Genomic DNA, 17,181 nt, shown 5'->3' on the forward strand with positions numbered 1-17,181 from the left:
GGTGGGGACAGGTTTGTCACTGTATAACACTGGGGTACAGTACTGGTGGGGACAGGTTCGTCACTGTATAACACTGGGGTACAGTACTGGTGGGGACAGGTCCGTCACTGTATAACACTGGGGTACAGTACTGGTGGGGACAGGTCCGTCACTGTATAACACAGGGGTACAGTACTGGCAGGGACGAGTCTGTCACTGTATAACACTGGGGTACAGTACTGGTGGGGACAGGTTCGTCACTGTATAACACTGGGATACAGTACTGGTGGGGACAGGTCCGTCACTGTATAACACAGGGGTACAGTACTGGCAGGGACGAGTCTGTCACTGTATAACACTGGGTACAGTGCTGGCGGGTACGGGTCTGTCACTGTGTAACACTGGGGTACAGTACTGGCAGGGACGGGTCTGTCACTGTATAACACTGGGGTACAGTACTGGCAGGGACGAGTCTGTCACTGTATAACACTGGGGTACAGTGCTGGCGGGTACGGGTCTGTCACTGTATAACACTGGGGTACAGTACTGGCAGGTACAGGTCTGTCACTGTATAACACTGGGATACAGTACTGGTGGGGACAGGTTCGTCACTGTATAACACTGGGGTACAGTACTGGTGGGGAAAGGTCCGTCACTGTATAACACAGGGGTACAGTACTGGCAGGGACGAGTCTGTCACTGTATAACACTGGGGTACAGTACTGGCAGGGACGGGTCTGTCACTGTATAACACTGGGGTACAGTGCTGGCAGGGACGAGTCTGTCACTGTATAACACTGGGGTACAGTGCTGGCGGGTCCGATCTGTCACTGTATAACACTGGGTACAGTGCTGGCGGGTACGGGTCTGTCACTGTGTAACACTGGGGTACAGTACTGGCAGGGACGGGTCTGTCACTGTATAACACTGGGGTACAGTACTGGCAGGGACGAGTCTGTCACTGTATAACACTGGGGTACAGTGCTGGCGGGTACGGGTCTGTCACTGTATAACACTGGGGTACAGTACTGGCAGGTACAGGTCTGTCACTGTATAACACTGGGATACAGTACTGGTGGGGACAGGTTCGTCACTGTATAACACTGGGGTACAGTACTGGTGGGGACAGGTCCGTCACTGTATAACACAGGGGTACAGTACTGGCAGGGACGAGTCTGTCACTGTATAACACTGGGGTACAGTACTGGCAGGGACGGGTCTGTCACTGTATAACACTGGGGTACAGTGCTGGCAGGGACGAGTCTGTCACTGTATAACACTGGGGTACAGTGCTGGCGGGTCCGATCTGTCACTGTATAACACTGGGGTACAGTGCTTTGAAAGTGCTTCTGTTTTTGTTAAATATATTTTTTGAGCATTCATAGACAAACTGAAGAAATGTTGGACCAGTTTTTTTTCCCCAAGAGGGTCATCAGGAAGACACTCAAAGGACTTGTTTGACATCATTTTCTCATCACATGACTCATGTTAAAAACAGAACAGAAACCCTGATAACAGAGGAAGATGTGTGCAGAGAAGTGATAAGTCAGAGGGTGGACTTTGTTTCCTATTGCACTTTTGAATTGTTTGGAGTTGGGAATGACCTGTGTAAAAGGGGTTGGAGTTTTAAAAAAAATTGAAGGATAGAATCTTAGCTCAGCCCAGCCTGTTCCATCTCTTTCAAAGGCCTGCAGGAGAGAATTCCCAAGGAAGGAGAGAAGACCACAACCCAGCTCAGCTTTCCAGCACCTCTCTGAAAGATCCTGAGAAGTTCACTGTATCAACTCATCTTGGCTCCTGTCTAAATTAATTCTTTTAGTTAGACTTGTAAAGGCAAGCCCACAATTGGTCTTTCGCAGCAGTGAGCTTTTATGAGCAGGAATTCCACCTGTGCTTTCCAGCTGGTCAAGGAGTGCTTGGAGCTGTCGCCACTACCACCCCCACAAGCCAGGATTCAAATCCCAATGCTGCACAGAATCTGGAGCGCGCCCCGGGAGATGAATTGTAGAACTGAACAATGCAATCACCTCAGGCACTATATATACTTCCAATATTTTACTGATAAAGACTTGCATTTATGTAGCATCTTTCACAACCACAGGACATCCCAGAGTGCTTTACAGCCAATGAAGTACTTTAGTGCAGTTACTATTTTAATGTAGGCAATGCAGCAGCAAGATCCCACAAACAGCAACGTGATAACGATCAGATAATCTGTTTTTAGTGATGTTGGTTGAGGAACAAATATTGGCCCAGGACACCAGGGGGAGAACTCATCTGCTCTTCTTTGAAATAGCAATGGGATTTTTTACATCTGAAGGAGCAGTTGGTGCCTCAGTTTAACATCTCATCCAAAAGACACACTGGAGGGTACTGAGGAGATTTACAAGGATGTTACCTACACTGGAGAATTTTAGTTATGAGGAAAGATTGGATAGGCTAGGGTTCTTCTCTTTGGAACATAGCAGGCTGAGGGGATTATGAAATTAGATAGTCATACAGCAGAGAAACAGGCCCTTCGGCCCACCGCGTCCATACCGACCATAATGCCTGTCTATACTAATCCCACCTGCCTGAACAAAGAACAAAGAACAAAGAACAGTACAGCACAGGAACAGGCCATTCGGCCCTCCAAGCCTGCGCTGATCTTGATGCCTGCCGAAACTAAAACCTTCTGCACTTCCAGGGACCATATCCCTCTATTCCCTTCCTATTCATGTATTTGTCAAGATGCCTCTTAAACGTTGCTATCGTATCTGCTTCCACCATCTCCCCTGGCAGCAAGTTCCAGGCACTCACCACCCTCTGTGTAAAGAACTTGCCTCGCACATCCCTCTAAACTTTTCCCCTCGCACCTTAAACCTATGTCCCTTAGTAACTGACTCTTCCACCCTGGGAAAAAGCTTCTGACTATCCACTCTGTCCATGCTGCTTATAACTTTGTAAACCTCTGTCATGTCACCCCTCCACCTTCATCGTTCCAGTGAAAACAATCCGAGTTTTTCCAACCTCTCCTCATAGCTAATGCCCTCCAGACCAGGCAACATCCTGGTAAACCTCTTCTGTACCCTCGCCAAAGCCTCCACGTCCTTCTGGTAGTGTGGCGACCAGAATTGCACACAATATTCTAAGTGTGGTCTAACTAAAGTTCTGTACAGCTGCAGCATGACTTGCCAATTTTTATACTCTATGCCCCGACTGATGAAGGCAAGCATGCCGTATGCCTTCTTGACCACTTTAGATAGAGGATCTGGATCGGCGCAGGCTTGGAGGGCCTGTTCCTGTGCTGTAATTTTCTTTGTTTGTTCTTTGTTCTTATCCACCTGCGTTGCCACTTTGTGACCTGTGGACCTGTACGCCCAGATCTCTCTGCCTGTCAATACTCCTAAGGGTTCTGCCATTTACTGTATACTTCCCACCTGCATTAGACCTTCCAAAATGCATTACTTTATTTATTTTTTTATTTAGAGATACAGCACTGAAACAGGCCCTTCGGCCCACCGAGGCTGTGCCGACCATCAACCACCCATTTATACTAATCCTACACTAATCCCATATTCCTACCACATCCCCATCTGTCCCTATATTTCCCTACCACCTACCTACACTAGGGGCAATGTATAATGGCCAATTTACCTATCAACCTGCAAGTCTTTGGCATGTGGGAGGAAACCGGAGCACCCGGAGAAAACCCACGCAGACACAGGGAGAACTTGCAAACTCCACACAGGCAGTACCCAGAATTGAACCCCGGTCGCTGGAGCTGTGAGGCTGCGGTGCTAACCACTGCGCCGCCCTCACATTTGTCCGGATTAAACTCCATCTGCCATTTCTCCGCCCAAGTCTCCAACCGATCTATTTCCTGCTGTATCCTCTGACAATCCTCATCACTATCCGCAACTCCACCAACCTTTGTGTCGTCCGCAAACTTAATCAGACCAGCTACATTTTCCTCCAAATCATTTATATATACTACAAAGAGCAAAGGTCCCAGCACTGATCCCTGTGGAACACCACTAGTCACATCCCTCCATTCAGAAAAGCACCCTTCCACTGCTACCCTCTGTCTTCTGTGACTGAGCCAGTTCTGTATCCATCTTGCCAGCTCACCTGACCCCATGCGACTTCACCTTTTGTACCAGTCTGCCATGAGGGACCTTGTCGAAGGCTTTACTGAAGTCCATATAGATAACATCCACTGCCCTTCCTTCATCTATCATCTTTGTCACTTCCTCAAGTGCATATCTGCATTAATTACAGATCCCTCTATGCCTTGCTCATTCAAGTATCTGTCCAGATGCCTCTTAAATGTCACTACTGTTCCTGTCTCCACCACCTCCTCTGGCAGCTTATTCCCAATACCCACTATTCTTTGTGTGAAAAAGTTACCCCTTTGATCTCCTTTAAACCTCCTCCCTCTCACCTTTAATCTATGCCCTCTAGTTTTAGTCACCCCTACCATGGGAAACAGACTCTGGCTATCTACCCTATCTATGCCTCTCATCATTTTATATACCTCCATCATGTCCCCTCTCAGCTTCCTTCGCTCCAGGGAAAACATACCCAGCCTATCCAATCTCGTTATAACACAAGCTCTCCAAACCAGATAAGATCATATAAAATTATGAGGTGTCTAGATAGAGTGGATAGGTAAGCCCTATTCCCCTTGATTGAGGCTAAGAGGTTGAAGGTTTAGAGGGGATTCAAGGGAAAATTATTTTGCCCAGAGGGTGTTGGAGATCTGGAACTCTTGCCTGAAAGGGTGGTATAGGCAGAAACCCTCAACGTTTAAAAAGTACTTAGATATGCACTTGAAGTGCTGGAACCTACAAAGCTACAGGTCAAGAGCTGGAAAACAGGATTTGGTTGGATGGCTACTTGTCAGCTGGTCAGACAACAGGCCAAATGGTCGCCTTCAGTGTTGTAAATTTCTGCCCGTCCGACAGGGCCGTGCTCCCTCTGTACTGCAGAGTGTCAGATTACGGGCTCAAGGCTCCGGAATGGGACGAGAGCTGCTGCCTGAGCCACAGCTGACAGAGAATTCACTAAGACTTGGTTTTAGTTTTCAGTATTAATTCATTACTGCTCTTACAAACGACTGACAAGGCTTCTGATGTGTAAATGTTTTAATTATATTAAATCACAGCAAGTTCAAACACCATAATTTTGTTTAAAAATCTTTACTGAAGTTGTAAACCTGCTCTCCCATTAGAAAACAGCATCTTTCTTTTCGTATTTTAACCATTAGTTTTTCAGTTAAAATAGTCATTCACAGAACCAGATTCTAAAGCTGTAGCAAGTTAACAATTTCAGTAAATCAACAGCTGCTTTTGCAGAAAATCCCAGGGTAGTCTACCATGTCAGACAGCAGAGAGAGGACAGAGACAGAATGTGCGCACACTGTGCGAGGAAACTTGCATTACCCAGCCACCCCACTCAACTGTGATGCACAGATGTGGGGCGAAACATGCCTCTGTGCAAAGCATGGGCTAATCTAGCATTTCTTGTTCTTTCGATCAATTGGAACTCACTGCATTAACATATAGACCAGAGGAATGTAGATTCAATGCCCTGATGTGCCCATCTCAATCTCTACCATATTGCACAGGGTGATGTCAAGCAGAGATCAAATGTCTTCCTGTTTGGTGAGTGGATGGGAGGTAAAAATCAAAGAGCAAGTGGTCAGCATTTCCCCCTCGTTACATCAACCGTGGCCAGCTGAGTGTTGGACAGTAACTGAAAGCACATCAACCTCCAAAACAAAGTTGGTGCCTGACCCAAACCCAAAGAAAGGGTGAGGGACAATGTATGAAATAACCCCCTTCCATATTGTGATTGTGGCTCTTTTCCCAGTAATGTGTGCACAGAGTTACAAATCAGTAACATGTGTCAGTAGAATCTGGCTGCTTCATTTCACTAGTTCTGCCACTTCCTTATCATCAAGGGTGAAGTGTGGAGATAGTGACCCAATGCAGATTGGCGAGCGGCAGTGGTTAGAGAGGCAACCAGCACCCCACTGGATTGAAAGTTATATCCCTTTGTGAGGAATAAACACATTTTGTTGTATAATGTACACACAGGGCACTCTACAATTCCCTGGTTTCAGGCAAACTGTGTTTACCAGAGAAAGGTGAGGGAAGGAGACAAGGCAGGAGAACTTTGTGTCACTCACGTGTTTCACAGCAGCACTGACAGAATACCTGCAGAAAATAATGTCTGCCCAGGGAAGGACTAAAAGGAAGAAACATCCATGGGAAATGGAGGGGCAGCAAAGCAGTGATTTGCAAGCCATTTTGGATGGAAAAAATGATTTAAAAATGCATTTGTCTGACATGCTCAGAGAAGCAGGAATTACAAGTTATACTTGAAGCACAGTGGGCTAGCACAGAATGTAAACTACAGTCGCTAGTCAGGTGACCACAGCTTTAAAGAATTAATAATTCACTGGAAGAAATGTTTCCACATTTCCAGGATCTAGACTAGAACACATGTCAAGGCAAGTTTGCAAGCACTGGGAAGTATGGCAGATTAGCAGCTGAAGAGAAGGCACCATCTAGGCAGAGCTACAGAATGACACAAGGAGGGCGGTTCTTGACGACCTTTTGCACTTCTTCTCCACTGTTGGCTTTCCGGACCGCATCGACAATCTGTGAGAGAGAGAGGAAGTAACCAGCTTGAAAACCACTGCTCAGGTCAGCCATAGAGCAAGCCATGCAGAAAGGCATTACTGTCAGAGACAGCACCCTTACCATTTCCTTTCAATTAGTCATTTAGACTTAGGCACATACTTCCTTGTATTTATAGCTACATAAATATAACAATTTGCATTTATAACACCTTTAACATAGTAGAATGTCCTAAAATGTTTCACAGTAGCAATTAAACAAAATCTAACACGGAGCCAATTAGAAAGATATATAGACAGCCAGCCAAAAGCTTGGGTAGGTTTTAAGGAGCGAATTAAAGGATCGGAGAGGGGTGGAGAGACCTAGGGAGGGAATTGCAGAGCTCAGGGCCCAAACAATTGAAAGCACAGCCACCAATGGTGGAGCAAATATAATCAGGGATGTGCAAGAGGCCAGAATTGGAGGAACGCAGAGATCTCAGGATTATAGGACTGCAGGAGGTTAGAGATAGGGGAGGGAGGGAATGAGGCCATGGAGGGATTTGAACACAAGGAAAGTATACCAAGAGCCAATGTAGATCAACAAGCACAGGGGGTGATGGGTAAACGGGGTTTGGCGCTAACGGAGCCTGCTGAGCTCAACTTGTCCATGAAACATTTCCTGCTCCCTCAACTCTATTCCAGCTAAACTGCTGACACAAATTTCACTTCCTGGTTACTATGTTAGCTCACATCATTAACAGTTCTCTCTCCACAGGTAGTGCCTCCCTCTCCTTCAAATCTGCTGTCTTCACCCCTCTCCAAAAAAAAAACCCTTGATCCCTCAAGGGGAGCAAATGCTTGGGACCACCACCACTTGGAACTATATCGCCGTTCCTTCACTGTCGCTGGGTCAAAATCCCGGAACTCCCTTCCTAACAGCACTGTGGGTATACCTACTCCCCAAGGACTACAGCGGTTCAAGGCAGCTCACCACCTTCTCAAGGGCAATTAGGGATGGGCAATAAATGCTGGCCTAGCCAGCGACACCCACATCCCATGAATGAATTAAAAAAAAGTTTGCTGCCGATACAAAGCTAAGAGGGAATGTAAATTGAGAAAGACAAAGACTGCAAAGAGACAAAGGCCAAACAAGCCTGCTTGATTGGCACCCCATCCATCACCTTCAACATTCATTACCAACGCACAATGGCAGCAGTGTGTACCATCTACAAGATGCACTGCAACTCACCAAGGCTCCTTAGACAGCATCCAAACCTATGACCTCTACCACCTAGAAGGACAAGGGCAGCAAATGCATGGGACCACCACCTGCAAGTTCCCCTCCAAGTCACACACCATCCTGACTTGGAACTATATTGCCGTTCCTTCACTGTCACTGGGTCAAAATCCTGGAACTCCAAAACAGCACTGTGGGTGTACCTAGACCCCAAGGACTGCAGTGGTTCAAGAAAGCAGCTTACCACCACCTTCGCAAGGCAATTAGGGATGGGCAATAAACGACCTAGCCAGCAATGCCCACATTCACCAAATGAACGAATAAATGTTTTAAAAAGTGAGTGGACAATAAAGCTGCAGATGAAGAATAATGTGGGGAAGTGTGAGGTTATTAACCTTTGATAGTAACAGAAAATAATTTTTTTTTTTAATATAAGGCGTGAAACTTCTAAATGATGTGTGTTCATACAAGGAACACAAAGTTAGCATGTTAGTACAGCAAGCAATTAGGAAAGCAAATGCCATGTTGGCCTTAATTGCAAGGGGATTGGAGTACACAAATAAGGAAGCCTTGCTACAATTGTACAGGGTTTTGCTGAGACTACAACTGAGTATTGTGTGCAGTTTTGGTCTTCATATTTAAGGCAAGATATACTTGCCTTGGAGACAGTACAGAGAAGGTTCACAACATTGGGATGAGAGGGCTGCCCTATGATGAGAGGCCAAGTATATTGGGCGTATATTCTCTGGAGTTTAGAAGAATTAGAGGTGACGTCATTCAAACATACAAGATTCTGAAGGGGTTTGACAGGGTAAACAGAGGTTGTTTCCTTTGGCTGGGGAATCTAGAACACGGGGGGCACAGCCTCAGGATAAGGGGCCAATCATTTACGACTGAGATGAGGAGAAATTTCTTCACTCAGAGGTTGTAAATCTTTGGAATTCTCCATATCACAGGGTTGTGGCTACTCCATCGTTGAGTATATTTAAGTAGAGATAGACAGATTTTTGGTCTCAGGAAATTAAGTGAAATGGAGAGTGGGCAGTAAAGTGGAGTTCAGGCAGAAAATCAGCCATGATCGCATTGAATGGCAGAGCAGGCTTAAGGGGCTGGAATGGTCATCTCCTGCTCCTGTTTCTTATGTCCTTCTCTCTCAACACTCTCCACCATTGTCTAGCTGCATGGGGCTGCACTTTCCTGGTTCCATTTTTATCAATCCAGTCGTAGGTAGAACGTCACCTCCAATGGCTTCTCTTCCCACTCCCACAATGTTAACCCCTGGTGTTCCCCTCCCCCACCAAGGATTCATCCCTGGCCCCCTTCAATTTCTAACCGACATGCTGCCCCTTGGCAACATCATCTGAAAAGATATCACTTTCCACATGAAGGCTACGGACACACAGCTCTACCTCATCTCCCAACCCAACCACTCTCTAAATTGTCAGGCTGCTTGTTCTGGATGAGCAGAAATTTCCTCCAATTAAATATTGGGAAGACCGAAGGCATTGTTTTTGGCCCCACCACAAACTCCACTCCGTAACCTCTGACTCCATCCCTCTCCCTGACAACTGTAGGAATAAACGGATCTTTTTCCGAATAGCAGGCCGTGACTAGTGGGGTACTACAGGGATTGGTGCTAGGACCCCAGCTATTCACAATATATATTAATGATACTGTTGAGGGAACTAAATTTAATATCTTCAAATTGCAGATGACACAAAACTGGGTGGGAGGGTGAGTTGTGAGGAGGATGCAGAGAGGCTTCAGGGTGATTTGGACAAGTTGAGCGAGTGGGCAAATGCATGGCAGATGCAGTATAATGTGGATAAATGTGAGGTTATCCACTTTGGTAGCAAAAACAGGAAGGCAGATTATCTGAACGGCTATAAACTGAGAGGGGGAATATGCAGCGAGACCTGGGTGTTCACGTACACCAGTCGCTGAAGGTAAGCGTGCAGGTGCAACAGACGGTAAAAAAGGCAAATGGTATGTTAGCCTTCATAGCGAGAGGATTCGAGTACAGGAGCAGGGATGTCTTGCTGCAATTATACAGGGCCTTGGTGAGGCCACACCAGGAATAGTGTGCGCAGTTTTGGTTTCCTTATCTGAGGAAGGATGTTCTTGTTACAGAGGGAGTGCAGCGAAAGTTTACCAGACTGATTCCTGGGATGGCGGGACTGACGTATGAGGAGAGACTGAGTCGGTTAGGATTATATTCGCTGGAGTTCAGAAGAGTGAGGGGGGATCTCATAGAAACCTATAAAATTCTAACAGGACTTGACAGGGTAGATGCAGGAAGGATGTTCCTGATGATGGGGGAGTCCAGAACCAGGGGTCATAGTCTAAGGATACGGGGTAAACCTTTCAGGACTGAGATGAGGAGAAATTACTTCACCCAGAGAGTGGTGAACCTGTGGAATTCACTACCACAGAAAGCAGTTGAGGCCAAATCATTGTATGTTTTCAAGAAAGAGTTAGATATAGCTCTTGGGTCTAAAGGGATCAAAGGATATGGGGGGAAAACGGAACAGGTTACTGAGTTGGATGATCAACCATGATCATAATGAATGGCAGAGCGGGCTCGAAGGGCTGAATGGCCTACTCCTGCTCCTATTTTCTATGTTTCTATGTTTCAGGCTTAACCAGACTGTTTTCAACCTTGGTGTCGTTTTAGACCCTGGTATGAGCTGCTGACCACATATCCGTGCCATCACTAAGACCACCTATTTCCACCTCTATCATTTGACTCTGCCCCTTCCTCAGCTCATCTGCTGCTGAAACCCTCATCCATGCCTTTGTTACCTCTAGATTTGACTATTCCAACTTACACCTGGCGGGCCTCCCACATTCTACCCTCTATACCTTTAGGTCATCTAAAGCTCTGCTGTCTTTGACCTAACTCGCACTAAGTCCCATTCACCTATCAGCCCTGTGCTCGCTGATCCACACTGGTGCCTGGTTAAGCAACGCCTCTATTTTAAAATTCTCATTCTTGTTTTCAAATCTCCCCATCTCTAATCTTCTCCAGCCTGACAACCCTCATATCTTCAGTCCTCTAATTCTGCCTGGCCCCCAAGCTCTGGAATTCCCTCTATAAACCTCTCCACCTCTCTATCTTGCTTTTCTCCTTAAAGACCAAGCTTTTGATCATTTGCCCCAATATCTCCTGATATGGGTCAGTGTCATATTTTGCTTTATAATGCTCCTGGGAAGCGCCTGGGAATGTTTTGTTAGCTGCCTGTGCCCTGGCTACCCAATCACAAGGATTATGGACCCTTTGTTCTAAAGGCCTGCTCGGGTCTGGAAAAAAAACCTGACCCGAACCACATCGGACCCAAGCCTAACCCGGCCCGAGTCTATCCATTTTTCCGCACGCCCGACCCGACCACCGGAATGTTCACTTTCTCCAGTTGACAGCATTCGTTTTACATCCATAGTGCATTCACTGCACTTACCATTTTTGGATGGATGGAACGGAAGGAAGCTGCAGCATGAGCACGATGACATCATAGAGACGCTCACTGCGCAGACTCAGTGTGTAAAGTTCGGATGCACGTTTCCCTCCTTGACGTCCCGGACTCCCAGCTCAGGCAGGCTTTTCCAAATTGACGACTTACTCACTCAACTTCCCTTTTCCTCCCAGCAGAGCAAAAGGTAGTACCGTATGTGTCTGACCAGAGCCCGAAAGCTGGGCCTGGAAGAGCGACCCGACCCAAACTCGACACGTGGTCAGGTTCAGGTCGGGTAGCAGGCCTTTACTTTGTTCTGGTCTCCCTCGCAAGTGGAAACATCTTTTCTACATCTACCTTATTGAACCCCTTTATAACTTGAGACACCTCTACAAGGTCACCCCTTAGTCTTTTTTTTTTAAAAAAGAGAAAAGAGCCCCAGCCCGTTTAGTCTTTCCTGATTTTTATATCCTCTCAGTACTATCCTTGTAAATCTTTTTTGCACTTTCTCCAGTGCTTCTATTTTCTTTTATAGATCAGTTTGGGCAGAGAGAATAGCAAAGGAAAGAAGTCTCTTGTGGGAGGAGTTTATAGGTCCCCTAACCGTAGCAACACTGTAGGACAGAGTATACAGGAAGAAATAATGGGGCTTGTAAGAAAGGTACTGCAATAATCATGGGGGATTTTAATCTTCATATAGATTGGACAAATCAGATTGGCAAAGGTAGTCTGGAAATGAGTTCATAGAGCGTATTCGGGACAATTTCTTAGAACAGCACATTCTAGAGCCAACCAGGGAGCAGGTTATTCTCGACTTGGTAATGTGCAATGAGACAGGATTAATTAGTCACCCAATAGTAAAGGGGCCTCTAGGCAACAGTGATCATAACCTAATGAATTTCACATTCAGTTTGAGGGTGAGAAGTGTGGGTCTAAGACTAGTGTCTTAAACATAAATAAAGGTAATTACAAGGGAATGAGGACAGAGTTGGCTAAAGTGAACTGGGAAAATAGATTAAAAGGTGGGATAGTAGGGAAGCAGTGGGAGACATTTAAGAACTCTCAGCAAAGATATGTTCTATTAAGACTGAGAAGGATGTACCATCTGTGGCTAAGGATAGTATCAAATTGAAAGAAAAAGTGTAAATACTGTGAAGATTAGTGGTAGGTCAGAAGATTGGACAGATTTTAGAAACCAAAGAATGACTAAAAAAAAGGAAAAATTAAAGTATGAGAGAAAGCTAGCTAGAAATATAAAAGGAGATAGTAAAAGTTTCTGTAAGTACTTAAAAAGGAAAAGAGTAACTAAAGTGAGCGTTGGTCCCTTAGAGCAGGGGACTGAGGAATTAATAGGAAACAAGGAAATGACTGAAGCATGAACAGGTATTTTATATCTGGATTCACTGTTGAAGACAAAAAACATCCCAAGAATACTTGGAAATCAAGAGGTAAAAGGGAGGGAGGAACTTAAAACAATCACTTAGGAAAAGGTACTGGGAAATCTATTGGAACTAAAGACTGACAAGTCCTCTGAACGTGATGGTCTGTGTCCTTGGGTCTTAAAAGTGGCTGCAGAGCTAGAAGACACATTAGTTGTGATCTTCCAGAATTCCCTAGATTCTGGTAAGGTCCCAGCAGATTGGAAAATCGCAAATATAATACCTCTATTCAAGGAGGGACGACAGAAAGCAGGCCAGTTAACATAACATCTGTCATTGGGAAAATGCTAGAATCCATTATTAAAGGGGTAATAGCTGGACATTTAGAAAACTAAAATGTGATCAAGCAGAGCCAACATGGTTTTGTGAAAGGGGGATCATATTTGACTAATTTATTAGAGTTCTTTGAGGAAGTAACAAGCAAGGTTGATAAAGGAGAACCTGTAGATGTGGTGTACTTGGATTTCGATAAGGTGCCACATCAAAGATTTCGACAAAAAGTAAGAGCTCATGGTGGAGGGAGTAACATATTAGCATGGATAGAGGATTGGCTAGCTAACAAAAAGCACAGTAGGAATAAAAGAGGCATTTTCAGGTTGGCAAGCCGTTACTAGTGGAGTGCCAGAGAACAGTGCGGGGTCTCAACTATTTACAATCTATACCAATGACTTGGATGAAGGGAATGAATGTATGGTAGCTAAATTTGCTGATGACACAGAGAGGTAGGACAGTAAGTTGTCAAGAGGACATCAAGAGTCTACAAAGAAATATAGATAGGTTAAGTGAGTTGTCAAAAATTTGGGAGATGGAGTATAATGTGGGAAAATGTAAACTTGTCCACTTTGGCATGAAGAATAAAAAAGCAGTAGACTATTTGAATGGAGACTGCAGAACTCTACAGTAGAGGGATCTGGGTACCCTAGTACATGAATTGCAAAAGTTACCATGCAGATGCAGCAAGTGATTAGGAAGGCAAATGGAATGTTTTTATTACAAGGGGAATAGAGTATAAAAGTAAGGAAGCATTGCCACAGCAGTCCAGGGCCTTAGTTAGACCGCAGCTAGAGTAGTGTGTTCAATTTTGGTTTTCTTACTTAAATTATATAATTGTATTAGAGGCAGTTCAGAGAAGGTTCACTCAACTGATTCCTGGGATGAAGTGGGTATCTTGAGGAAAGGTTAAAGCAGGCTGGGTCTATTCTCATTGGAGTTTAAAAGAATGAGAGGTGATCTTATGAAACATAAGAGATCCTGAGGGGACCTGACAGGATAGATTTATGATTGACAAGGCTGTCAAGGGTTATGGGGGAGTTGAGGCCACAATCAGATCAGCCATCTTATTGAATGGCAGAGTGGGACCGAGGGGCCAAATGGCCTACTCCTGCTCCTATTTCTTGTGTGGTTTTGTAAGAAACCCTTTCCATTGTTTGTTTGGGAGCTCTGCACCCATGAGAGCGTGCAGGTTAGACACTGTAACCTGCACTGGTCTTTGCTATCACGACATCACAGCACAGTAACAGGCCATTCAGCCCAACTGGTGCATACCAGTGTCTATACTCCACATGAACCACCACCCATTAATTACCTCTCCCTAGCCTGGCCATCATATCCCTCTATTCACTTTTACAACAAGCCTTTGGGTTTTCTACCATGTGAAGCAGCTAAGCTGAATCCCACTCTCCTCACATATTTATATTCCTCTTTTTCAAGTAACTGTCTAATTACTATTTTAATGGACTGAACTCTGCATCAACAGCAGAAAATGCTGGAAATACTCAACAGGTCTGACAGCATCTGTGGAGAGAGAAACAGTTAATGCTTCGGGCCAATAACCTATCAGCTCAGTTTATGAAACATCAACTCTGTTTCTCTCTCCGCAGCTGCTGAGTGTTCCAGATTTTCAGCATTTCAGTATTTTACTGCTGCATCAACAGTTCATGGCAGACAACCCACACTTATGCCAGATATGTTAAACGGGTAAGGTAATGCCGCGAACAACAGATGCCCCTCTACATTGCTTTCACTGATCTCACCAAAGCCTTTGACCTCGTCAGCAGACGTGGTCTCTTCAGACTACTAGAAAAGATTGGATGTCCACCAAAGCTACTGAGTATCATCACCTCATTCCATGACAATATGAAAGGCACAATTCAACATAGAAACGCATCAGACCCCTTTCCTATCCTAAGTGGCGTGAAACAGGGCTGTGTTCTCGCACCCACACTCTTTGGGATTTTCTTCTCCCTGCTGCTTTCACATGCATTCAAGTCTTCAGAAGAAGGAATTTTCCTCCACACAAGATCAGGGGGCAGGTTGTTCAACCTTGCCCGTCTAAGAGCGAAGACCAAAGTACGGAAAGTCCTCATCAGAGAACTCCTCTTTGCTGACGATGCTGCTTTAACATCTCACACTGAAGAGTGTCTGCAGAGTCTCATCGATAGGTTTGCGGCTGCCTGCAATGAATTTGGCCTAACCATCAGCCTCAAGAAAACGATCATGGGGCGGACGTCAGAAATGCTCCATCCATCAATATCGGCGACCATGCTCTGGAAGTGGTTCAAGAGTTCACCTACCTAGGCTCAACTATCACCAGTAACCTGTCTCTAGATGCAGAAATCAACAAGCACATGGGAAAGGCTTCCACTGCTATGTCCAGACTGGCCAAGAGAGTGTGGGAAAATGGCACACTGACACGGAACACAAAAGTCCGAGTCTATCAAGCCTGTATCCTCAGTACCTTGCTCTACGGCAGCGAGGCCAGGACAACATATGTCAGCCAAGAGCGACGTCTCAATTCATTCCATCTTCGCTGCCTCCGGAGAATCCTTGGCATCAGGTGGCAGGACCGTATCTCCAACACAGAAGTCCTCGAGGCGGCCAACATCCCCAGCTTATACACACTACTGAGTCAGCGGCGCTTGAGATGGCTTGGCCATGTGAGCCGCATGGAAAATGGCAGGATCCCCAAAGACACATTATACAGCGAGCTCACCACTGGTATCAGACCCACCGGCCGTCCATGTCTCCGCTTTAAAGACGTCTGTAAACGTGACATGAAGTCCCGTGACACTGATCACAAGTCGTGGGAGTCAGTTGCCAGCGTTCGCCAGAGCTGGCGGGCAGTCATAAAGGCAGAGCTAAAATGTGGCAAGTCGAAGAGACTTAGCAGTTGGCAGGAAAAAAGACAAAAGCGCAAGAAGAGAGCCAACTGTGTAACAGCCCCGACAAACAAATTTTTCTGTAGCACCTGTGGAAGAGCCTGTCACTCTAGAATTGGCCTTTATAGCCACTCCAGGCGCTGCTCCACACACCACTGACCACCTCCTGGCACTTACCTATTGTCTCTCGAGATAAGGAGGCCAAAGAAGAAGAAAGGTAAAGGTGGCTGAGAGGGGGCTCTTGTGGAGCATAAACACTGGCATGGACCAGCTGGGCCGAATGGCCTGTTTCTGTGTATATTCTACGAGTTATGTAGAGGGGAACATGGGGCACGGAACAACCAACTGTGTTTAGATTTGTAAAAATTCAGTCTTGAAAGGATTAAACTTTCTACTTACATCATCTTCATAAGGGAAGCCGTTGGTTTCCAGCTTGGAGAAGACCAGCTGCCCATTGATTTCAATCTCAAAGCTGGCTGAAGTCAGAGAAAGAAATCATTAACACACGCGCACCTCCATCCCCACCCACCTCACACAAAGATACATTCCCTCAGCTAAAGGCTAGCGTTCGTGCACTTTACAAAGAGCAAAGCAGAGGGCAATGCGCTACTTCTGTAAGACTGTGCCATGGAGTGGTAGAGCACAGTCTCTAGACAAGACCCCCTATTAAATTAGCCATGATCTAATTGAATGGAGGAACAGGCTTGAAGGGCTGAATGGCCTGCTTCTAGTGGGACCACCAAGGGAGAGATGCAGAGCAATAGGAGGGGAGAAGGAAGCAACAAAAATAAACAATGAAACATTCTGGAGCATACCTATCACAGGAGAAGCACTGATTAATGGCATAACAAACATCAAGAGGAGAGGACAAAACTATACATTATATAAAGGGAGAACGGATCATTCCAGAAGTAAAAAGGGATTAGCAACATACTGGTAAATGCAGGTGGAAATGACCAAGTTTATATTGAACCAGTAAAGAACACAGCACCTCACTACAGAAAGAACATTAAAGCCAAAGAGAGCTTACAGTGTAGATTCTCCAGGGATGGAAAACTGAGACCACCCCTCAGATATTGGGTCTATTTCATTTGGAGCAGAGAAGACTAAGGGAATTTATTGGAGATTTCTACAGTTAAGAATGTTGATAGTGAACCAGAAAAGACTATTTTGTCTGGTTGGGGAGTTAATGACAAGGGGCCATCAAATTTTTAATTGTCACAGAGCGAGGAGAGGGGTTGAGAGATTTTTTTTTCAATACGAGGGTTGCTGGAGCATGGAATGCTTTGCTGAAGTCTGTGGTTAAAGCAGA

The 17,181-nt window shown here is 45.5% G+C and overlaps 1 protein-coding gene across 1 annotated transcript in view; it reads right to left on the minus strand.

The window, feature by feature from the left end:
* Positions 1–5,087: 5,087 nt before the first annotated feature.
* The window catches only part of selenow2a (selenoprotein W, 2a), a 37,869-nt gene continuing 25,775 nt past the window's right edge, over positions 5,088–17,181 (minus strand). The window contains exons 3-4 of the mRNA XM_068013680.1: positions 16,269–16,345; positions 5,088–6,626 (exon numbers count right to left, since the gene is read on the minus strand). Coding sequence (XP_067869781.1) covers positions 6,543–6,626; positions 16,269–16,345 — 161 coding nt within the window. The 3' untranslated portion in view covers positions 5,088–6,542. The remainder of the gene's footprint in view (positions 6,627–16,268; positions 16,346–17,181) is intronic.

The sequence above is a fragment of the Heterodontus francisci genome, chromosome 33, assembly GCF_036365525.1.
Source record: "Heterodontus francisci isolate sHetFra1 chromosome 33, sHetFra1.hap1, whole genome shotgun sequence".
NCBI lineage: Eukaryota > Metazoa > Chordata > Chondrichthyes > Heterodontiformes > Heterodontidae > Heterodontus > Heterodontus francisci.